Source organism: Polypterus senegalus, chromosome 14, assembly GCF_016835505.1.
Source record: "Polypterus senegalus isolate Bchr_013 chromosome 14, ASM1683550v1, whole genome shotgun sequence".
Taxonomy (NCBI): Eukaryota; Metazoa; Chordata; class Cladistia; order Polypteriformes; family Polypteridae; genus Polypterus; species Polypterus senegalus.
In genome coordinates this window covers 136,748,352-136,773,111 of record NC_053167.1, presented here as the reverse complement: position 1 = coordinate 136,773,111, position 24,760 = coordinate 136,748,352, and the positions used below count along the sequence as shown (strand labels likewise).

General features: G+C 44.6%; 1 protein-coding gene across 2 annotated transcripts in view; it reads right to left on the bottom strand.

Moving 5' to 3' along the window:
* Positions 1-1,179: 1,179 nt before the first annotated feature.
* The window catches only part of trabd2b (TraB domain containing 2B), a 385,425-nt gene continuing 361,844 nt past the window's right edge, over positions 1,180-24,760 (bottom strand). For both annotated transcript variants that reach the window (XM_039735542.1, XM_039735543.1), the window contains exons 6-7: positions 7,790-8,029; positions 1,180-1,733 (exon numbers count right to left, since the gene is read on the bottom strand). In XM_039735542.1, the coding sequence (XP_039591476.1) occupies positions 1,499-1,733; positions 7,790-8,029 (475 nt within the window). In that variant the 3' untranslated portion in view covers positions 1,180-1,498. The remainder of the gene's footprint in view (positions 1,734-7,789; positions 8,030-24,760) is intronic.

The following is a 24,760-nucleotide window of genomic DNA, read 5'->3' as shown; positions in this document are numbered from 1 at the left end:
TGTATGGCTTTTTGTCAAGTTTTGAATGTAAGGCACTCTATAACATAAAGGCTGATTTGTACCCCTAAAACCTGAGTTTTCCTTTAATTGTACTTTTAATTGTTGGTGGCACAACTGGCCACCATAACAAACCTCCCACTGTTCCAGTGTGGTGCTGAGGTGTCACCCGTCACATGGCTGCACTCGGGTCCTAATCTGGGATCCTGAGTTGGTTTGTCATGTGCCGTACCAGCAGCGCCGGCTCCTAACCGCTCCTCCTCTCCTGATGATGGTGCTTCTTGTGAAAGGCACTATATAAAACAGTGAGAGTTTGATTGTGATCTGTGTCGATGATTGGTTTTAACTTTTAAACTAGTTGTTTAGCTGCCTTCCTGTCAGAGATACTAGTTGTGTTGTCATGTGCTTCGAGTCTATATGAATGGCACTATATACACTAAATCTTTATTGAAATCCTGGCACTGTTTTGTATTCTTTTTTTGCTTTAAGGGTGCCACGTGATGTTTCTGGCTGTGAAGGACACTGAAAACAATAAAAGGTGATAACAGTTTGAAAACCAAACACCCTCCCTTAGACCACACCCACTGCTGATGACCACACACCCCTCCCTCAGGACACCTCCAGATCTAATGTGGAGCAAGCAGAGCAGCAGTGCGTCAAAGCAGTTGCCACACCCCCTTGTGTAAACCACGCCCGATTTGAGTTCAGCAGCTGATGACATCAGAGCAGCATGTTGTCCCAGTGGGTATCACGCCCCATTCTCAAACAAACCACGCCCATTTCGAATAGAAGCACCCCTGATTTGAGTTCAGCAGCTGATGACATCAGAGCAGCATGTTGTCACTATGGTTATCACGCCCCCTTCTCAAACAAACCACGCCCATTTTGAATAGCAGCACCCCATTTGAGTTCAGCAGCTGATGACATCAGAGCAGCATGTTGTCCCAGTGGTTATCACGCCCCCTTCTCAAACAAACCACGCCCATTTTGAATGGCAGCACCCCTGATTTGAGTTCAGCAGCTGATGACATCAGAGCAGCATGTTGTCACAGAGGTTACTACGCCCCTTCTCGAACAAACCACGCCCACCACGGTTGACCACGCCCTCACCATTCATTAAGCTTCATGTCAAGCGTTCAGTTCAGTTTTCACTTTCGCTTGGTTTGATAAAGAGAGACAATGAGAAAGAAAATAAACTTTATGGCTGAATAAATATACATTATTTTGTATAAACACATATTTTACAAAAACCCAAATAACTCTGGGTAATATGCAATCCTCCTAAGCAAATCTCACTTTTCACATTGTTAAGACAGTCATGAAAGTGGAAACAAAGTGAAATATGAACATTCGCATTCCTTAAAGTCCCCAGGTGTACTGTTTGTCTGATGACTTCGCTGGCATTTCCCTTTTCAGTTTTTTGGATTCGATTTGTTTTTTTCATTTATTTTATTTTGCTGCAAGTACAATATGTGCCCAGTAGGGCGGCGCTCTCTGCATATCAGGAGGGTTGCAGTAATGGCCAGAGGAGGAGGCTGAGCAGGCAGACGGCTGACAGAGGACTCAGCGCCGGGCAGCAGGATGAAGAGGTGGCAGCGGTGGCGGCGGTCGCTGATGTCCACCCAGGAGCCTGTGGCTTTTGAGATCCCGTCCGCTGCTGATGTTCCTGCGGGGTCAGAGGGGGGTCCACTGTCATGTATCCATTAGTGATTCGGATATTTGGCTGCTGAGTTGTGCTAAAAAGCAAAAATAAAACAGAAAAAACACATCAGTTCAATGAACCCAGAGATGGAGTGCAGGCTCCTTCTTTGCCCTTGAAGTGATTCATTCACCCCAATGAAGTTCAGTCCACTTATAAAGCTGGGGGTGTTAGGAGACCACCTTTGCTGCATCAGGTTCAAGGCTGGGCTGAGTGCCTGTATAATAATATTAATAATCTCAAAGGCAATTAATATACTTGCATAGTGTATCTGGGCAAGATGGACAGCCCCCTTGTGGCTAAACATTGAAACCACACGCCAGCCTCAACTTCTGCCTGTATGTCCATCCATCCATTATCCAACCCGTTATATCGTAACTACAGGGTCACGGGGGTCTGCTGGAGCCAATCCAAGCCAACACAGGGTACAAGGCAGGAAAAAACCCAGGGCAGGGTGCCAGCCCACCGCAGGGCACACACACCAGGGACAATTTAGCATCGCCAATGCACCTAACCTGCATGTCTTTGGACTGTGGGAGGAAACCCACGCAGACACGGGGAGAACATGCAAACTCCATGCAGGGAGGACCCGGGAAGCGAACCCACAGGTCTCCTTACTACAAGGCAGCAGTGTTACCCACTGTGCTATCGTGCCACTCCAGCCTGTATGTGAAATATGCAAAATCCCATTAAAGCCCCTGAAGCGGTGTTCAGTGGGGAAAGGCACTATATAATGTGTTCTTGTCAACAGTGATTACAAGAGCCCTCATGGATGTCCTGTCATCCCGACTGGGATAGAGAAGGATGACCCCTTACCCGGCCGAGTGGCCTCTCAAGGCGGATTTGTATCCCAGGTGGGGTGGGTCCTACTCCCTTTCCCAGATGGGGGGAGCGGAACAGCAGGTGGACTTGAAGGGTGGCTGCCTGCCAGTAGTTCCCCCAGGACGATAGGTGGCAGCGTTCCCTGTGCTACCTCCAGTATGGGCATCCGCAGGGGCTCCTGGGATTTGTAGTTCTTGTAGTTTGGATTGATTGGCCATCGAGCTCTGTGTTCTGTTGTGCGCATTGTACTGTATTGTTTGACACCCATTTTTTTTTGGGAAGTTTTTTCCTCGTCTTCTTAGGGACTCCATTGATATCTTTAAATGCCAACGTGTACTCAGGTGGTACAGAAAGGGTTTCTGTTTGCAACAGGTTAGGTCTAATTCAGCGTTTCTCAACCTTTAAGTATTTGCGACCCGAGTTTTCATAAGTTTTAATCTCACCCCCCCTAACATTTTTTTGAAATGTAGAAGCATATTTTATTATACCTACTTAACTTTTATCGACATTTATCTAACTCTATATTTATTGTTCTCGTATCAGAATGTAGTTTAAGTTCATTTGTTTTGGTTTCAACAGATTTTTTTTTTTCATATTTTTGATTCTTGTTTTCTTTTTTTCACATCTTCGCGCCCCCCTAGGGGTCCGTCCCACAGGTTGAGAATCACTGGTCTAATTAGACTCCTGTCTAATCTCGTCTGTCTGCCTGTCCATCACCATTTGTGCACTGTGTCTATATGAGTGTAAATTGTATTAATGGGAATGAATTTTACCTTTTAAAACCTTGTAGGCGATTGTCGCAAAATCGCTACAAACCACTTCCAGCCTGAATGCAGCCGAGGTGGCATATGTATTCCGTCAATGCCAATCGATATGTATTCAGTATGTACCAAGGATTGTATTGGAAGCACTGGTCATGCCCTCTAGTAGTCGTAGTGGAAACTACATCCACCGGATGGAAGCGAAGTGTTGGTGTGGCCGTGCACGTGAATTTTGGCAGCTAATTTCGAGAAATTGTTCAAATTTGAGGAAGGTTGTGCTAAAATAAAAATACATGCCAGCTTATTGTTCACTTGTGTGCTGTATTCAAATTCACATTCTCCCCTTAATTTAGCAGCTGCTTGACAGCAAAACACACATTTCTTTTTTATACAATTGTAAATAAAGTTAGGCCACAAGGGGTTAAAGCAAGTTAGATGCATATCTCTCTTTTTGTGCCATACGCCACGGGTACAAAAGGATTGGTATCGGCTCAAGTCTGTTCTGCATCAAGAAACACATCCCAGGGGAGAAAGTGCGCCCCCTGCTGGATACACCCGTGCAATGTGCTCTCTGCACACGCAACACATTTTTACGTTTAGGAGGCTTTTCAGATGTAGACGCTTCATCGTAATCCGATTCTTACTCTCTGATGTTTGCAGTTCAAAACGCTACCACACCCCCCAAACGTTGAGTGCCCCCTTCACAAGACTTTGGATTGGTTTAGAAATGTGACACTCAGTGAGCCGGCTAATTGTTCCCACCCAGCGTTAAGTAAAATTCACTCCGGGTTGTCTCCAGACGTGCTGTATGTGTTACACGTCTGGCTTCAACGGGAACAGGACTTTCAGTATGTCAGGGTCTTGGTGACGATTGAGGGGGAAAAGAGATGGAAAGACTGGCAGACAGATCAGGGTGGAGAGCGCAGCTATGAGGTTGTTACATCGGTCCACAGTGGTGAAGAAAGAGCTGAACCAGAAGGCAAAGCTTTCTAACCTACGCTCCTACCCTCCCCTATGGTCATGAGCTTTGTGTAAAGACCGAGAGGACGAGATTGTGGGTACAAATGACTGAAATGAGGGGTGGTTGCGCTCTTCCTTAGATACAGGGTGAAGAAGCACGGACATCCTGGGAGAGGCTCGGGGCAGAGCCGCTGAGAGAAGGCAATATGAGGCAGTTCAGGCATCTCATACGGATACCTCCCTGTGGAGTTTTTATGGGCATGACCAGCTGGGAGGTAAGGTAAGGTAAGGTAAGGGTAAGACCCAGGGCTTGCTGGGAGGATTATATCTCTCAGACGGCTTGGGAACATCTTTGGATCCCACAGTATGAGCTGGCAAGTGTGACTGGGGAAAGAGACTTATGGGCTTCACTGCCATGAGTGTTGCCCCCGAGACCTGGTCCTGGAACAATGGGAAAAAAAAAAAAAAAACAAATGAATGCATCTTTTATTTAGGATGTGCTCCCCTAGTGACCAAACTCAGAAGTACAAATTTACAAACAACCGTCCAAATTGATTGTCACGAGCCTCAACTGGGCACCCTTCCAACGCAGGATGCACATGTACTCAAGTCATCAAGCAATCTAAATCAGGCGTCTTTGCAAAGTGAAAATAATAGCAGACATAAACACACCTGGGGAATTTTGTAAACTCCACACAAGGAGTATCCGGGTAGAGAATTCAAATGGAGGAGGATCAATCAGGGAGGTAATCACTGACCACTTTGCAGATACACCAGCTCAAATGACAGAAACAACATTAAATTATGACATTATGTCGTTGTGAGCGAGTGGGCGAGGGGGTCTGGCATTTGTGCCAGCCTTAGCTCTGCATAGAAATGTTGTGGTAGGAAAGCTGTGACTCACAACTCCAAAGTGTTAGCGACTTGTTTCTGAGCAGGCACTTTTATATACAGTAGAGCCTTCAAACAGGACAGACTGGCAGCTTGACATCCCTTGAAAAGTACCTGCGTGGTCCTGACCCTGACGCTTGGCACAGACCCCACCCAACACCCTGTTACTATGCCTCTCAGTCTATGAATAAATCCTGAGATTGGAGGTGGGTGGTGTGAACCCACACAGCAGGTGTGCCGCTGTGAAGTGGGCTTTGTGATCATGTGATCACGGGAGGGAGGAGTATGATGAGGTAGGCGGGGCCGCCCTGCTTGGTTGGGAGCGGTAAGCGTTAACAGTGGCACTTCCAGTACAAGGAGGGAGGGGCCATATTGAATGATTTGGAATGTCATTGTGAGGTGGGTGGTGCCACCCCTTATGACTCTGAGTATGATTGACAGCAGGAAGTGTTATCACAAGGTAGGTGGAAGTTGCACTGCACTGAATGGCCGGAGTGCTGTTTGGAAATGGGTGGAACCTTTATACACAGCTGGAAGCGCCATTTTATGCTGGGCAGGACCACCCAGACTATGAATTCCATTGGCAGATGGGTAGGAACAGCCAGCATGTGCCAAGACTAAGCTACTGGAATCATACTGAACAACTAGTACTGCTATTGTAAGGTAGCTGTGGCTGATGTAAGTGTTTTGGAGTGTCATTATGAGGTGGGTGGTGCCACCCTACATAAATGTGTATGTCATTGACGGCCTGTATAGCTGAAAGTGTCAATACAAGGTGAGTGGGACTGCACTGAATGACTGGAAGTGCTATTGGGAGATGGGCATTGCCACTCTACTTGACAAGGAATACCATTTGCAAAGTGGGCAGAAGCATTCTGAATGGATGGCACAGCCATTGTTAAGTGGGCATAACTGTCATGCTTGTCTGGGAGTGGCACCACAAGGTGGGTGGGACTGAACTGAATGGTTGGGTGTTCCACTGAGAGATGCATGGGGCCATTCTGCTTGGTGATGAATGCCATTTGGAAGGTGGGCAGAATCTCATTAAATGGCTAGAAGTGCCATTTTGAGGCAAGTGTGACAGCTAGGAGTGTCATTATGAAATGGGTGGTACCACTGTGCATGATAATGAATGCCATTTGGCGAGTGGGCAGTGCTGTACCCAATGGCTGAAAGAGCTGTTGTGAATGGGGTAGGGCCATCGTGCTTGGCTGGGAATGCCATTGTGAGATTGGCGGGACATTCTGAACAGCTATTAATAAAATGTAGAAAGTGGGTGAGACCACACCTAATGGCTGGGAGTGCCATTGTGAAGTGAGCGTGGTCATCTGGTTTGGCTGGGAGTGTTATTGTGACTTGGTGTGGGGTTGCAATTGATAGATGGGTAGTGCTATCCACTGGAATTGTCATCGTAATGAAGGTGGGATTGCCCTGGGAGTGCTGGATGGGCAGGGGCACCTTGCAACAGGTATGAATGCAGTTGAAAGTTTGGAGGGGGCATCAAGCACAACTGGAAGGGTCATTCTGAAGTTTGGGAAAGTTCAAAATGTATAGTTGTATAGTTGCCATTGTGAGATGGGTGTGATAGCTCTGAGCAACTGGGAATGTCATTATGAGGTGAACTGGATTAGCTGGCACAGGAAGGAATGTCATTTGTGAGAAGCGGGGCTATGAATGGCATTGACTGATGGATAGGGAATGTGTGCACAAATAAGAGTGGTGGAGTCATCAATCACAGCTGGGAGTACCATTGCAAGTTGGGTGGGACCTCCTTAAATGACTAGGATTGCCATTGTGAGGTAGCTGAGGTCCACACTGCTTGACCTGAGGTAGGTGGGTTTCTTGATATGTCACATGACCTGAAGTGGGCGGCTTACTTGTTATATCACATGACTTGAGGTTGGTGGGTTGCTTATGTCACATGACCTGAGGTGGGAGTCTTGCTTATTATGTCAAATGACCTGAGGTAGGCAGGTTGCTTATGTCACATGACCTGAGGTGGTCAGGTTACTTGTTATGTCACATGACTTGAGGTGGGCAGGTTGCTTGTTATGTCACATGAGCTGAGGTGGGCAGGTTTCTTATGTCACATGACCTGAGGTGGGTGGGTTGCTTGTTATGTCATCATTTGGACACACTTTGAATTACTTTTTAGCCATGTGAAATGAAAAGTTCCTGCCCTTAGAAGAAGGAAGAATTGTGCAAATAATAATCTTAATATTAATAACTAAATCAGAGCCGGTGACATGTGCACTTGATCAGCGGTTGTGCAGACTGATGAAGCAGAACTTGGATAAAGACACACATTCCATTCTCCTGACACTGAGCAAACAGAGCTGCTCCAGTGCATGGCCACCATACAGCCCCCTCGTCTTGAAGAGATTGACTGATAGTCAACAATACTCTTCATCAGAGTCACCCTTTGCTAGTTAATAGACTTGGTGACACTAAAGGGTGGCCTGCACTTTACTGCGTCTTTTAGCAGTCAGTTCCTTGCTGAGCTGCCCAGGATGTGACTCTGGACCTGACATAGCCAATGTAATGATACGGGTGTGAGCTCAAGTCTTGTCGGTGGGCTGCTTATATTAATGAATGTGAAAAAGTGAACTGAACTCCATGTCAAGCCCTCCTGTGGACAGACCCAGTATTGCACACATACCTCTCCCCCATGCGCACCCACAAGTCATTGAACTGCCGGTGGCGCCCGTGGTGCCGGTGATGTTTCTTTGGAATCTTCTTCTGGCGGCCAAACTCCTCCAGCTGGTTCAGGCTGTCGGGGAGCAGCAGGTGGGGGGTCATCAGGCCCTCGTCTAGTGGGGGTGAAATGGGTGAATCGGTCTCAGAGGAGCGCCCCCATGTGGTTGGAAACTGTGTTGCTGCTGTAGAAGGATTCAGCTTCCTAAAATGTCAAAGGTATGCAGATTTCTGTTAGTTAACTTTATTTTTTTTAAGCAGCCCCCTCAAAACACCTCAATCCCTCCAACGTTGAGAGTTTTCTTGCATACCTCACAATAAAGTCAGAGATTCTACTTTTGTGAAAAAAAAATCCTGAGGGTTAACTCACCTGCTAAAAGGTGCCATATGAAAAGTATTATTGAATAGGGCAGGCACTGTGGCGTAGTCACCAAGACTTTGGACTTCATACTCTGAGGTTGGGAGTTCAAATCCCACTACTGACACCACTGTGGGACCCCGAACAAGTCACGTCACCTGCCTGCGCTCCAATGGGAACAACAAAAGAAACGAAACCAGTTGTATCTCAGATGTTGCAAGCTGCCTCGGATAAAAGTGTCAGCCAAATTAGAAGTAATGAAAAGGTCAAAACGTATTGTGTGAGGCGCTATATAAAGTTAACGGGCGGCAGATTAATTTTGTAGCCCTGATTCTTAATCACCTCCTTTATTTGTACCCCTGCATAAAGAAAAAAGTGATTTGCGCTTGTCGGTGGCTCTGAGAGGCCAAAATCGTTTATGCGCTATATTGAATAAAGACCTCCTTTGTTTTGCGCTCCACATAACCTATTGTCTATCGGGGAGGAGCAAAAGCTTTAGATCGGTCAGAAATTTCGATCTCCGGTTGTCGACTTTTTAGGGTCCCCTGATACCGGAAATATTGATATCTTGATGATGAGTGTGTGTGTGGGTCTCTTTGTGTGTCATAGTTTCTTGAGGACTCTCCAGGGCTAAAACAGCTGGATGGAAAAACACCAAACTCGACACGTAAGCCCGTTTTGAGACGAGGATGTGCTGATTAGAGACCCTCGAGAGGAACCCACAAATACCATAGCTCTGAAATGGATTCTGAATTCTTCTCATCAGTTGCTATCGTGATGACCTTTTTTATGATCTGAAAGATCAGCATCAGAGCAGCCAATCGTTACTGAAATGTTAGAGGAGAGTCTGGGTAACTTGGTTCCTAGGGGCGCAAAGCCCACCGATGCTTGTGTCTGAAATTTTCTTCTATAGAAGCACCTTATCCCAATCCAACCCCCCGAGTTGCTCAGTTCAGTTGACGTGGGATATTTCAAGTTAGTTCTGTTCCTCATACCGCTTGGCGTTTGTTAAATTCTCATTGTGCAAGTCTGGTCAGGTCAGGTCAGGTTGGGGGGCATGCACTGGTATTCAGCACATTGCCGCACCCACCACATGACAAAACAGCCTGAAATTCTGATTGGCAACCCCTCTAGACAGACATGCGGTCCAGTGCCCACCCTCCGGAAATGACCCTCTCTTCCTGCCACAGCAAGGTGTTATGTGGGCGACCCCTTGGCCTGGTCCTCAACAATGAGGGTACTGTGAGCCGGATCTCCCTCGGGGAATTACGCCACATAGTCGTAGTGCCGTAACTGACCCTCACTCACAATGTGCCTCATTTGGGACCCCATTAGCAACATAAAGTCTAACCAGCGGGAACCAAGGACTCTCCAAAGAGACACAAGTCCAGTCTTCGTCACAGGTCACTGGATAACGTCCATGTCTCGCAAACAGGAAGCTCCAGGACTCTAAAGACGTGGACCATCGTCCTTTTACAGAGAAATCAGGAGCGCCACACACCCCTTTCCAGTGGCCTCATGACCCCCCATGCTCTCCCAATCCGTCTACTGACTTCATAGGAAGAGTCACCAGAGTCACATGAATGTCACTGCCGAGGTCAGTAAACCTCTCGACGAGGACGACACTCTCTCCACAGACAGACACACTGCTGATGGCCGTGCCCATTAATTTAATAAATGTTACATTGTATACATTATAGCAGCGGTTCTCAAACTTTCGTATTTCGCGCCCCCCCCTTTTCTACCTGGAATAATTCTGCGCCCCCTGCATAACAGAAGATAGATGAGAATAACCCCTGATACAACTATAAGGTATGATACTCGTGCGGTGTCGCCGTATCCGATCATTTTTACTTCCTTAAGATTTGCATGTGTTCGGCTAATTTCGATGAAATATTTGCAATTTATTTTTTTTAAGTGCTTTAATAAACTGTTAAAATGCCGTGGGTGGTTTTTAGTAGTAATTGCATGCCCCCATTATTTACGAGGGTGAGTCCAAAAATTATCCGCACTCGGGATGCAGAACTTATTTTAATCAAGTCAAAATAAATAAAAAAACAAAAGTAATTGTTTAAAGCCAAAAACAAAGTATAAATTATTTATTCTTATTTAATTGTTTTCTTTTTATGTATAGAAACGATTAAATATGTTTTAATTTTTAAAAATCTCGTAAACTAGGAGACCGATGAAGTCAATCTGCGCGAGACGAACGTATTTTCGTCCGACAAATATTATACCGCTGTTGCATCATGAAAATAACTCAATACGCAGTAAATTATTGAACTCAATTTGGCAATATTGGCTACGCTGCCAATGTGGTGCAGTCGCGCCGCTTTATCACCTGATCTACTGTTACCCGGATGTTCGCGACAGATACCGATACGTCTCGAACTTTCTGGATTGAAAATACGCGACTATAAAAGCAGCAGCAGCGGCGCCGCTCGTCATAGAAACAAACTTCAAATAGAAAAGGAGCTCAGAGTGTCGCATCTCGAATATCAAACCAAACCTGGACAGGCTGTGGACTTTAAAGCTGGCACATATTAGTCATTAGATCTATGCTTTAGAAATGTTTCGTTTTCATTTTAGTTTTAACGCATTCGTTGTGATTATATGCTTGCAAATTTAAATTTGAAATAAAAAATGTAAAAAATGAATGTTGATGTCTTGTTCATTTATTCGATGCCCCCCTTGTACAGCTTCAGCGCCCCCCCAGGGTGCGCACCCCACAATTTGAGAACCGCTGCATTATAGGATTCTGTTGCTTTCATTCTTTAGGGTGGTCTTCAATGTGCACAAATGAAGAAGGATACCGTCGAGCCACTACTCGTCCTCTAGCCAGTACCGTCATTGAACGCCAGTTTCATTTTGAGGGCCACAGTCTCTGCATGCCCCCAGAACGCCTACCAGAAGTGGGGTGTAGTCATGGCATGTGCATAACTATATTGGGTGAGATCTAGTCATGTTGGAATTGGACTGGAAACCACAGGGAGCCCAGTTCAGGTCTCACCTCGTCCCCACCGTGTGGAAGCCACTTCACCAGGTGGCACTTCAGTTGAACGATTGCGCAGTCCGTGTAGCGCCTTACGATGGGGTCTGACTGCTGAGGGGCATTGCTTAAAATGGAGGCAGCTGATTGGTGAAAGACACTATAGGCAATACACACACACACGGTTATAATCCGCTAGAAGCCCCTCCATGCTGTGCAAGCTGTACGATTCAGCCCACTAGATGGCATTGCCAGCCTGCTCCATTCTGCCAACTGGTTATTGTGTGTCTGCTCTGCAATGGACTGGCGCCCTGCCTGCACAGGGGTTGTTGCTGCCTTGTGCCCGATGCTTGCTGGCATTGACTACAGCTTCCCCCACGACCCTGTCCTGCATAAGCAGGTTGGATGAATGGATGAATGAATGGACAAGCGGATGGATGGATGGATGAATGAATGAATGGACAAGCGGATGGATGGATGGATGGATGAATGAATGGACAAGCGGATGGATGGATGGATGGTGATTTATTCTCTGTCACAAGTCTCCTATACCCTGGGGTTTCATCGTCTCTTAGGTAAGATCTCCTTTTCTTTTACTGTTCCTCACTCAGGCTTATTTTTGCAGGCTAATGCCATTCTTGAAAGGCGCTACACAAAATGAAGTGTCGGCTATTTCTTATTGCATCCCCCATTATTTTCGAGGGTGAGTTCAAAAATTATCCGCACTCCGGATGCAGAACTTATTTTAATCAAGTCAAATCCATCCTTTTTCGACACCAGCCCACCTTTTTTCGATACGCTTTGTCCTTCTGTCAACACGCTTTCGTGTTCCTTCATTACAAAAAAAAAAAAAATGGCTTTAGGCTGAGCTGCGAGCCACGAACGCTCCGCTGTCTCCATCTCTTCATCAGGCGTGAATCTTCATCCTCGTAGGGCTTCTTTCGAAACCCAAGTCTGTCGTGGATTATCGCACAGGCTGATCCGCCACATCATCTGCTGTCACTCGTCCGTTCAACGGCATCATCACGTGCGCGTTCGGGTTTGTCATCTGTCGTGGACGGGCATCCGGCTCATTCTTCTTCATGGCTGACACTTGTGCGACCTTCCTTGATCTTGTCTATCCATTCATAAACACAAAACCCTCTCTCCATACTGCGCACAAAGTCTTCGATAAATATGGGCACCGGGCACACCCTCAAACCAAAGAAACGAATCGCCTCACGTTGCTCTTCTTTCGTGCAGATCACAAAAAGGGGCAGTCATTGTTTCTCGCACCGCAGTTACAAACGAGCTGACGTAACACATTCATACGGGGGACGGGGGACATCAGGACAGATAAGACAGTTAGAATATAACCCTCGTACTTCAGCTGCACGGTGTGAAAGGCACTACTAATAAAATAAAGATGGGCATTACCTGTTAAAAGGCTCGAGAGATCCCCTTCAGCTACATCACTTCCTTTTTTGCATTGGGCACATCTATGGTCTCGTGTGCTGCTCCTTCACTCAGACTTATTATGCAAGCTCATTGTGAAAGGCGCTATATGAAGTGTCAACAATTTCCTATTATACATCCTTTTTTAATTTCCTTGCTTGATCGCTTCTTTTTTATTAAGTTCAATCAGATCTGATTTTCTTTCAGTGGTTCTCATTCAGGGTTATTATTCATACTAAATGCACTTTGTGAAAGGCACTATATAAAAGTAAGTCCTGGCTATTTCTTATTATACACCCCTCTGTAAATTCCTGCTGAATCATGTATTTGTATTAAGTTTAAGTTTCCCATTCACTCAGTCAGTCATTATCCAACCCGCTATATCCAAATACAAGGTCACGAGGTTCTGCTGGAGCCAATCCCAGCCAGCACAGGGCGCAAGGCAGGAGCAAATCCCAGGCAGGGCACAAACACACCCACACACTAAGCACACACTAGGGACAATTTAGGATCGCCAATGCACCTAACCTGCATGTCTTTGGACTGTGGGAGGAAACCGAAGCACACGAAGGAAAGCCACGCAGACACGGGGAGAACATGCAAAGTCCACGCAGAAGCAGCGCTACCACTGCGCCACCGTGCCGCCCTCCCATTCAGTGCTATTATACATACATACATGTATTAAATGCGCATTATGAAGTCTCAGTTATTTCTTATTATACACCCCTGCTAAATATTTTCTTTTTATTAAGTTCAATCAGATCTGACTTTTATTTAAAAGCTCCCCGTCCAGGGTTATTATACAAAATGCACTATATAAAATAAAGAGCTGTTTATGTATATTTTTTCAAGCCGAAATGCATTCACGCGCGACATCATTTACCTTTTTGTGTTTGTTTTTCTTTTACTGTAATCATATTTTGCATGCTAATGCATACTTTGAGAGGCACTATATACACAAAATAAAGATGGTAATTTCCTATTGCAAGTCTCTACAAATCCTTCAACTACATTATTCCTTTCTTTTTTGGTATTGAACAGATCAGCTTCGCTTTTACTTCTTGCTCAGGTTTAATTTACATACTAATGCACAGGGTGAAAGGCACTATATAACATAAAGAGAGAGCTAGATATTTCCTGTATATTTCATTTAGCGACATAATTTTCTGTTCACGTTCGGTTAAATTTGGTTTTCTTTTACTGCTCTTTACTCTTTACTTTATTTTACATGCTAATATAAATGGTGAAAGGCGCCATATAAAAGTAAGCGTTGGTTATTTCCTGTTACAGCGCCCAATGTATTCCTCCGCTGAATTGTTTCATTTTTTTATATTCACTCAGACCTGTTTTTCTTTTATTTCTGCTTATTTAGGATTATTATGCATGCTAATGCACAGGGTGAAAGGCGCTATATAACAAAGTGAGAGATGTGTATTTCCTATATATTTCACTCTGCTACATCACGTCTGTTTTAAGTTTAGTCAAACCTGATTTTCTTTTGCTACTCCTTAGTCAGCCTTTAAAGAATGCTAGTAATACACAATGTGAAAGGCGCTATATAGAACGAAAAGCTAGTTATTTCCTATTAAATGTCCACATATATTCCTCAGCTTTATCTTGTACTTTTTGTATTTGGTCAGATTTGCTTTTTCTCTAACTGACCCCTTTATTTAGGCTCATTTAGCACGCTAGCACTTATTTTGAAAGGCACTATATACAGTAAAAAAAAACAATCGGACATTTTTATTACACATCCCCGGTTTTTAAAGTCGGTCAGATCAGCCTTTCTCTAACTGCTCCTTTATTAATCTGTGAAAGGCACTATATAAAATGAAGAGCTTGTTATTTCCCATTACTCTTCGTCTGTGTATTCCGGAGTGACAACACTTCATTCCCCTTTATTCAGGCTCATTTTACATGCTGGCACACACGGTGTAAGGCACTATATAAAGCAAAAAAAAAAAAAAAAATCTGATTATTATCCAGATGTATTCCTGTGCAGCATTGTAACGTTTTTAAGCTCAGACAGATCAGCGTTTTCTCAAACTGCTCCTGTATTCATATTTAGTGTCCATTGTGAAAGGCACTATATAAAATGAAGATCTTGTTATTTCCCATTACTCTTCGTCTTTGTATTCCGGAGTGACAATACTTCATTTTTTTATGTTTGGTCCGACCTGTTTTTCTCTTACTGACCCTTTATTTCATGCTGGCACACAAGGTGAAAGGCACTATATGAAGCAAAAAAAAAAAAAAAACTTGTGGATTTTTTTTTTTATTATACATCCATATGTATTCCTGAGCAGCACTATGATATTTTTTAAGCTCGGACAGATCACCCTTTTCTCTAACTGCTCCTTTATTCTTGTGTTATGTGTGTTTGTGTCCGTTGTGAAAGGCACTATATAAAACGAAGCGCTATTTATTTCCTGCTAAAAGTCTAAATATATTCCTCGGCTTCATCGTGTACTTTTTTGTATTTGGTCAGATTTATTTTTTTCTCTATGTGACCCCTTTATTCAGGCTCATTTTACATGCACACACGGTGAAAGGCACTATATAACGTAAAAAAAAAAAAAATCAGATTCGTTTTTATTACAAATCCCTGTGTATTGCTGAGCAGCGCTGTGACTTTTTTAAAGCTCGGACAGATCAGCCTTCCTCTAAATGCTCCTTTATTCATCTGTGAAAGGCACTATATAAAACGAAGAGCTGGTTACTTCCCATTACTCTTCGTCTGTGTATTCCGGAGTGACAATATTTCATTTTTTTATGTTTGGCCAGATTTGATTTTCTCTTACGGACCCTTTTTTTCAGGCTCGTTTTACATGCTGGCACACACGGTGAAAGGAACCATGTGCAACAAACAAATCGGATTGTTTTATTACACATCCATATGTATTCCTATAATTCAGCGTTTCTCAACCTTTAAGTATGTGCCACCCGAGTTTTCATAACAGTTTTAATCGCGCCCCCGCTAACATTTTTTTTTAAAATGTAGATGCATATTTTATTATACCTACTTAACTTTTATCGACATTTATCTAACTCTATGTTTATTGCTCTAGTATCAGAATGTAGTTTAAGTTAATTTGTTTTGGTTTCAACTGATGTTTTTTTCATATTTTTTTATTCTTGTTTTCTTTTTTTCACATCTTCGCGCCCCCTAGGGGGGCCCGCCCCACAGGTTGAGAACCACTGCTATAATATTTTGTTAGCTCGGACAGATCAGCCTTTTCTCTAACTGCTCCTTTATTCTTATGTGTTATGCACGTCCATTGTGAAAGGCACTATATAAAACGATGCGCTGTTGATCTCCTATTAATAGTCGCTATATATTGTTTAGCTCCATCATGTCCTTTTTTAATTTGGTCAGGTCTGCTTTTCTTTCCTTCTTCCTTTATTCAGGCGTATCATGCACGGTGACACACATTGTGAAAGGCACTATATAGACTAACGCCCGCCCATTTCCCGTCTTGCCCTCTTCTCAAAGCCCTGTGTGGTCCATCAGTCTTTCGGCGTCCTTCAGTGCGGTTTCGCCTCTTTCCGTAGCGAGTGTCGACATCTATGAGTTGTCTCCTCGAGCGCCCGTTCCTCTCGGTCCCGGTGATTGATGTTCTCCTGCTTTCTTGGCTCCGTCGGGGCTCTCCATAGCCAGAGTCCTGTCGGACTCCATCGGGCTCTTAAACAATTGACTGAAGCCATGGCCTCGTGCTCAGCGCTCTGGGAGTGCAGCTTGTCGGTGGTCGGGCGCTGACGACGGCTTCAAATAACAGCCGTGCGCCTCTTCTGCCAAAACCCACACGGCCTGGCAGTCGTGGGTGGCGTTACTCGCTCTGCTCAGTTTATGGGGGGTTCTGGGTGGTTGTGGAAAACGGCTTCAACAATAAAAAATGAAAACCCATTTTATATAGCGCCTTTCATAAGACACATCCTAATTACATACATTTACACTCAAAGGTCGAGCTCTGGCACGTTTCACGCCACGGCCCCCTTATCCCCGTGAGCGGCTTCTGCCCTCTTTTGTTATAACTCGACTGTCCATCACCGAAACGTTCCATCAAAATCCCGGCTGGCAGCCATCCCACCCGGGCTCGCTGCCTGCCCGCAGGAAGAGAAGCAGCAGGATTAGCACTTGTATTTCGTCATCCGCAGGGAGCGCTGGTGAGCATGACGGCCAGGGATTTGTGTGCCGGGGCTTCTTTTGGGTGGGGGGTATCTATCAGTTCTATTAGTGTGCCAAAGCCCTTCCATGTCCATCTTAAGTAACTCTTAATGCCAACCCCAAATTATACGTGCAATCATGATACAAAATTAACTTTCATTAACCTGACATAAAGACTTCAGGTCGAGGGTCTTTGCCCCGATGCTGCAAGCGTAGCCCCCTCTTAATTGGATGGTCAGACCCCGAAGTGAACATACATCGCAACACATCAGACATGATGGCAGCGAACAGAGTCGAGTAATAGGACTGATCAGAATACACAACACGTAACTCTGTATGAACGGTGGGCGCCCCCTAGGGGTGTGAAGGTTTATAACTCAAAGGAGTGCTTTCAGTTAAGAGAGCTAATGGAACTGGAATTGGTTGGAATGACTGTTAGCGCCCCCATGTGCTAGCTCGCAGTATTGTCCCACAGGATCGAGACTAAAGGACTGGAATAGTTTTGAAATTGTTACATACAGTATATTATAATTGTCATATACAGTATATATATATATATATATATATATATATATATATATATATATATATATATATATATATATATATATATATATATATATATATATATATAACTGCTCAAAAAATTAAAGGAACACTTTGAAAACACATCAGATCTCAATAGGAAAAAGAAATCCTCCTGGATATCTATACTGATATAGACTGGGTAATGTGTTAGGAACGAAAGGATGCCACATCGCTTGATGGAAATGAAAATGATCAACCTACAGAGCCCTGAATTCAAAGACGCCCCAAAAATCAGAGTGAAAAAATGATGTGGCAGGCTAGTCCATTTTGCCAAAATTGAATTGCAGCAACTCCAAATTGTACGCAGCACTTTGTATGGCCCCTGTGTTCTTGTATACATGCCTGACAACATCGGTGCATGCTTCTAATGAGATGACAGATGGTGTTGTGGGGATCTCCTCCCAGATCTGGACCAGGGCATCACTGAGCTCCTGGACAGTCTGAGGTGCAACCTGGTGGCATTGGATGGACCAAAACATAATGTCCCAGAGGTGTTCTATTGGATTTAGGTCAGGAAAGTGTGGTGGCCAGTCAATGGTATCAATTCCTTCATCCTCCAGGAACTGCCTGCATACTCTCACCACATGAGGCCAGGAATTGTCGTGCACCAGGAGCCACTGTACCAGCATAGGGTCTGACAATGGGTCCAAGGATTTCATCCTGATACCTAATGGCAGCCAAGGTGCCTTTGTCAAGCCTGTAGCAGTCTGTGTGACCCTCCATGGATATGCCTCCCCAGACAATCATTAACCCACCACCAAACTGCTCATGCTGAATGATGTGACAGGCAGCATAATGTTCTCCATGGCTTCTCCAGACCCTTTCACTTCTGTCACGTGCTCAGGGTGAACCTGCTCTCATCTGTAAAAAGCACAGGGCACCAGTGGTGCATCTGCCAATTCTGGTATTTTATGGCGAATGCCAATCGAGCTGCATGCTGCTGGGCAGTGAGCTCAGGGCCCATTAGAGGACATGGAGCCTTTGGGTCACCCTCATGAAGTCTTTCTGGTTGTTTGGTCAGAGACATTCACACCAGTGGCCTGCTGGAGGTCATTTTGTAGGGCTCTGGCAGTGCTCATCCTGTTCCTCCTTGCCCAAAGGAGCAGATACTGGTCCTGCTGATGGGTTATGGACCTTCTATGGCCCTCTCCAGCTCTCCTAGAGTAACTGCTTGTCTCCTAGAATCTCCTCCATGCCCTTGAGACTGTGCAGGGAGACACAGCAAACCTTCTGGCAATGACACGTATTGATGTGCCATCCTGGAGAAGTTGGACTACCTGTGCAACCTCTGTAGGGTCCAGGTATCGCATCATGCTACCAGTAGTGACACTGACTGTAGCCAAATGCAAAACTAGTGAAGAAACAGTCAGAAAAGATGAGGAGGGAAAATGTCAGTGGCCTCCACCTGTTAAACCATTCCTGTTTTGGGGTCATCTCATTGTTGCCCTCTAGTGCATCTGTTGTTAATTTCATTAACACCACAGCAGTTGAAACTGATTAACAACCCCCTCTGCTACTTAACTGACCAGATTAATATCCCAGAAGTTTCATTGACTTTATGCTATACTCTGATTAAAAAGTGTTCCTTTAATTCTTTTGAGCAGTATATATATATATATATATATATATATATATATATATATATATTATTAGAGAGTACTGCTACTGAGTGGATTGTTTCAGTAAGAATTGGCTGACTGTGCTGCCTCATTAGATAGCTGTATTTGTTTAAAAAACTATTGGAAAATCCATCCATCCATTCATTATCCAACCCGCTATATCCTAACTACAGGGTCACGGGGGTCTGCTGGAGCCAATCCCAGCCAAAACAGGGCACAAGGCATGAAACAAACTCTGGGCAGGGCGCACACACACACACACTCAAGCACACACTAGGGACAATTTAGGATCGCCAATCCACCTGACCTGCATGTCTTTGGACTACAGGAGGAAACCCACGCAGACACGGGGAGAACATGCAAACTCCACGCAGGGAGGATCAAGGAAGTGAACCCAGGTTTCCTAACTGCAAAGCAGCGGCGCTACCCACTGCGCCACCGTGCCACCCACTATTGGAAAATGAATTTATTTATTTGTTTGATTGATTGTTTGTTTGTTTAAATTAATACAGAGTTTATAGGGCCCTTAGTGTCATTATTCAATGACATTCATAACACGTCCTCACCCTCCGGCACCATGATTTGTGACAGATATGAAAAGGGATACAATAGATTTGATTAGATTTATTAATCCCAAGGGGAAATAGATATAATAAAGAGACATATCTGATAAATGACAGGGTTCTTATCATCAGAGTCCACCACGATTATATTGCCCTAACACTATTACTTCATCCATCCATCCATTTTCTAACCCGCTGAATCCGAATACAGGGTCACGGGGGTCTGCTGGAGCCAATCCCAGCCAACACAGGGCACAAGGCAGGAACCAATCCTGGGCAGGGTGCCAACCCACCGCAGACACTGTTACTTGCTCATACTAAACAACACTATAGATCAGCAAGTGAGGGGAGCGAGGAGACGAGCAGGATGGAAGTCCGTTTTCCACCATCCAGAGACAGGTCACTAGGAATAAAATATATTTTTGATCTTTTTATTTTTTAAACATTGTAGCATGCGGCTGAGACTCTTACCTGACTGGGGCACCACCATGCTGGAAGGACCATGGAAGCAAGCGTGGCCAGAGCATTACCCGGGACCAGGGGCGGACAGGCCATTAGGGTATTTGGGCAATGCCGGTGGGCTGCAGACTCTGGTCTGGTCTTGGACCGGCTGTTTCTTGAAATAAAGGTGATGTACTAGTTACTGTTTGACATTATAATAAATTTTCTAAACAGTATCTGCAATGGTGAATGACAGGTTGGCAGACGAGATTAGACAGGAGTCCCCTTGGACTGTGATGTTTGCTGATGACATTGTGATCTGTAGTGATAGTAGGGATCAGTTTGAGGAGACCCTGGAGAGGTGGAGATATGAGAGGAGAGGAATGAAGGTCAGTAGGACCACCAAGACAGAATACATGTGTGTGAATGAGAGGGAGGTCAGAGGAATGGTGAAGATGAAGAGAGTAGAGTTGGTGAAGGTGGAGGAGTTTAAATACTTGAGATTAACAGTACAGAGTAATGGGGAGTGTGGAAGAGAAGTGAAGAAGAGAGTGCAGGCAGAGTGGAATGGGTGGAGAAGAGTGTCAGGAGTGATTGGTGACAGATGAGTATCAGCAAGAGTGAAAAGGAAGGTCTACAGGACGGTAATGAGACCAGCTGTGTTATATGGGCTGGAGACGGTGGCACAGGAGACAGAGCTGGAGGTGGCAGAGTTAAAGATGTTAAGATTTGCATTGGGTGTGACAAGGATGGACAGGATTAGAAATGAGGACATTAGAGGGTCAGCTTAGGTTGGACAGTTGGGAGACAAAGTCAGAGAGGCGAGATTGTGTTGGTTTGGACATGTGCAGAGGAGACATGAGGGGTATACTGGGAGAAGGATGCTAAGGATAGAGCTGCCAGGGAAGAGGAGAAGATGAAGGCCTAAGAGAAGGTTTATGGGTGAGGTGAGAGAGGACATGCAAGTGATGGGGTTGACAGAACAAGATGCAAAAAACCGGAAGATATGGAAGAAGGTGATCTGCTGTGGCTACCCCTAACGGTAACAGCCGAAAGAAGAAGAAGATTTTTAATAAATTTGCACAAATGTAAAAAATTCTGATTTGGTTTTGTCCCTCTGGGGTATTGCGTTCAGGTTGACGATGGAAAAATGAATGTAAATGATTTTAGCACAAGGCTTCAGAGTAAGAAAATGTGAAGAAAGCGAGGGGTCTGAATATGCACTTAGGGTCTAAGACAGAGGCCGGGTGTCATAGTATCTACTTGGCCAAGGTGCGCAGATTACATTCACCGACATGTCAAGAGTCGTCCTCTTCTGGTTGAATATGGTAACATCAGACTAAAACCCACCCCCTCTGTGATTGACAGCTGACAACACCCTGAATTGACCAACATGATGGCTGCAAATGCTGAGCCGGATTTTAAGGTGCTTTGGCTACTGTGGATGACACGTAAGATGTGACGGGTGACACTCCTGTTGTGCCACTCCAGTCCACCTTAATGAGAGTCACAAACACAAAAGTGATTTGCTGGACAAGAAAAAGCAAAAAATGTTGGGATGATGCATTATGGGTAAACGGATGGAACAGATTGCGCATCACATGTCACGTCCAGGGCAGGGCAGGGAACAGACCACCATTTTGACTGAACCCACTTTATGCACTTTTAGGGTCCTGGGGGGGCAAGTGGCTGTCCTAGGAAGTTTGGGTGTCAAGTTGGCATGGCCAGGTCAGGTACCCCATCACCATATCTGATGCCTGTCCTCCGGTGCCCCACCTCATTCTCACCCTGTTGCCCTTCGAAGTTTTATTTCCTGGGTTGCAGGTCCCTTTTGGCAGATTTTGACCTCCCACACCCCCCACCACACCCGACCTCAAGTGAAAGTGTCCATCTCTCTCTCTTTCTCTCTTTCCCTTTTCAGAAGGTATTTGATGGCAACCCCATACCAGCTGGGTAAGTTCCTCCAGTGGGCCGCACTTCAAAAACTGGCAGAGTGAAAAGGAAGCAACAGGTGCCCAGCAGAATGGAAAGGGCCGGCTAAACTGCTAGCCTAGGTGACACAATGTAAGTGCCAACTTTCACACTGAGTGCCAACTGTGTCATCGTACTGTACTGTATATACCAGACACAGAGTGTTTTGGGGCCATTTATAATGTAATATAAAATAAAGGCTGAGGTGGCATAAAGTTGGTAAGGGGGGTCAGGGTTTTTTCATAGAGCTCTTCACTGAGTTCTCAGGTAAAATGCAAGTACAGATTTCACAAATCACTAAACTCAGAATCTGTACGCACAAAAACAGCGACTTGTTTAAATTCAACTCAAAAGTCTGAAGGGTCTTCATGTTCATCTGAGTGCCCGAGAGACCACATTAGACCACACCAAGCTCGCCCTCTAGTGGTGAAGTGGAACAACACAGAAGCTGTCCAAAGGCGGCTCAAAGTCCCCAGGTCATGACGGGGACACGGATAGAATGGTGTTTGTCCTGGCATTTAAACAGTTAAGACTGGGTGGGCAAACAGCACCCATCAGAGTTACTCCAGGAAAAGCGCTACATTGAAGGAACACCATTAAATTCACACTGTCAGAGGACCACAATGCCATGACAAGGCATTACAATCACACCAAGGAAGCTGGAATAATGAAGTCATGTTGAAAAAGGGGGCTTTATCAAGGACACCACTTGAAAGACGCTATATCATAAGCCCACTCTGGCAGGCTCAGTATCATAGACCAGTCAAGAACTGTAAGATAGAGAGAAAGGTGCTATATTTAAGGAAGGCTATGAAAAGTCCTGTTTCAAAGGAATTCCATCCAAAGTGTTCAAGTACAGTATGTGAAAGGCACTATATGAGCGACACTCCAAAGAAGGCTCCACACGAAAGGCACAGCAGGAAAAGCACAATATAATCAGCGGACTATAAATGGGGGTATAACAAAAGCATTCTGTTTAAGGCGTTATATCAAAGGCATTCTGATAAATGGCATCAAAGGATATGTGAAAGGCGCTATATATCAAAGACATTCCAAGGAAGGCTCTATTTGGAGGGCACACCAGGAAAGGCGCTATATTATAGGTAGGCAGGCCATAAATGGTGGTATAGACATAGACATTCTGTTTAAAGTTCCACATCAAAGGCATTTTATTAAAAGTGTCAAAATACACTTACAGAATACATGAAAGGCACTATATCAACAACACTCCAAGGAAAGCTCTGTGAGGAAGAGTCATCAGGAAAGGTGCTATATTGTAGGAAGGATATCAATGGTGGTAAAATGAAAGCATTCTGTTCAAGGGGCTTATCAAAGGCATTCCATTAAAGTACATCACAGAATATGTGAAAGGCGCTATATCAAAGACACACCAAGGAAGGCACATAAGAAAAGTCTCTCTATTATGGGTAGGCTATAACTATCCATCCATCCATCCATTTTCTAACCCGCTGAATCCGAATACAGGGTCACGGGGGTCTGCTGGAGCCAATCCCAGCCAACACAGGGCACAAGGCAGGAACCAATCCTGGGCAGGGTGCCAACCCACCACAGTAGGCTATAACTAGTGGTATTATAAAGGAATTCTATTTAAGATTTGGGTGTTGAAAGAATATGTGAAAGGCATTATATCAATGACACACCAAGGAAGGCCCATCAGGAAAGGCACTATATTATAGTCAGAATATAAATGGCAGTATAAATAAGGAGTGCTGTTCGAGGTGACATATCAAAGGCATTCTATTAAAAGTGCCAAAGTACATCAAGAAATATGTGAAAGGCGCTATATCAATGACACTGAAAGAAAGGCACACTAGGAAAGGTGCTATATTATAGTCAGACTATAAATGGTGGCATAATAAAGCCACCTCTTCAAGGGACGACATCAAAGTCATTCTATTAAAAGTGTCAAGGTACATCACGGAATATGTGAAAGGAGCTATATAAGTGACATTCCACATAGGAGGGCTCATTGTTTCTTTGTGTCAGTATACTGCTGCTGGATTATGTGAATTTCCCCTTGGGATTAATAAAGTATCTATCTATCTATCTATCTATCTATCTATCTATCTATCTATCTATCTATCTATCTATCTATCTACACGGAAGGCCCATCAGGAAAGGCGCTATATTATGGCAAGGCTATAGCTAGTGATATTATAAAGGAATTTCTATTTAAGATCTGGGCATTTGAAAAATATGTGAAAGGCACTATATCAATGACATTCCACATAGGATGGCTCTACATGGAAGGCCCATCAGGAAAGGTGCTATATTATAGGGAGGTCATAAATGGTGGCATAGCAAAGGAATTCAAATGCATTTCATTAAAAGTTCTAGAAGTCAGAGTGTTGTGAAAAGCACTTTATCAGGGGAATATCTGAGACTTGCTTTGTCAGTGGAAAGTTGTGAAAGGCACTATATTAAAGATAAGACAAGAAAGGTCTCCTTTGAGAAGCATGAAATGAATGGCTCCATAGTAGAGACAGACCCCCAATGGTGCCATGTAAGACCACAATGTGGATCCGCTATGTAGGATAGGCAGATCATTCAATTTGCTGTGTTTAGGATCCCACCTTGCTGGGACATAAGTGAACTTTAAAATGTGTCACAAAAGTGCCACACTGTGCTCACCATGAAAGGCGCTATATTAGAATTTCCCACCCGACTGATAAAGGCAGTTTTAACGCTCACAAGTGAGGACGAAGCTGCCCAAAGTTTGTCAAGGTATCTGGGCAGCAGGGGGCACCGCGTCTCCAGTTATCGCTGGAAGGAGGGGTGGTTCCAGGG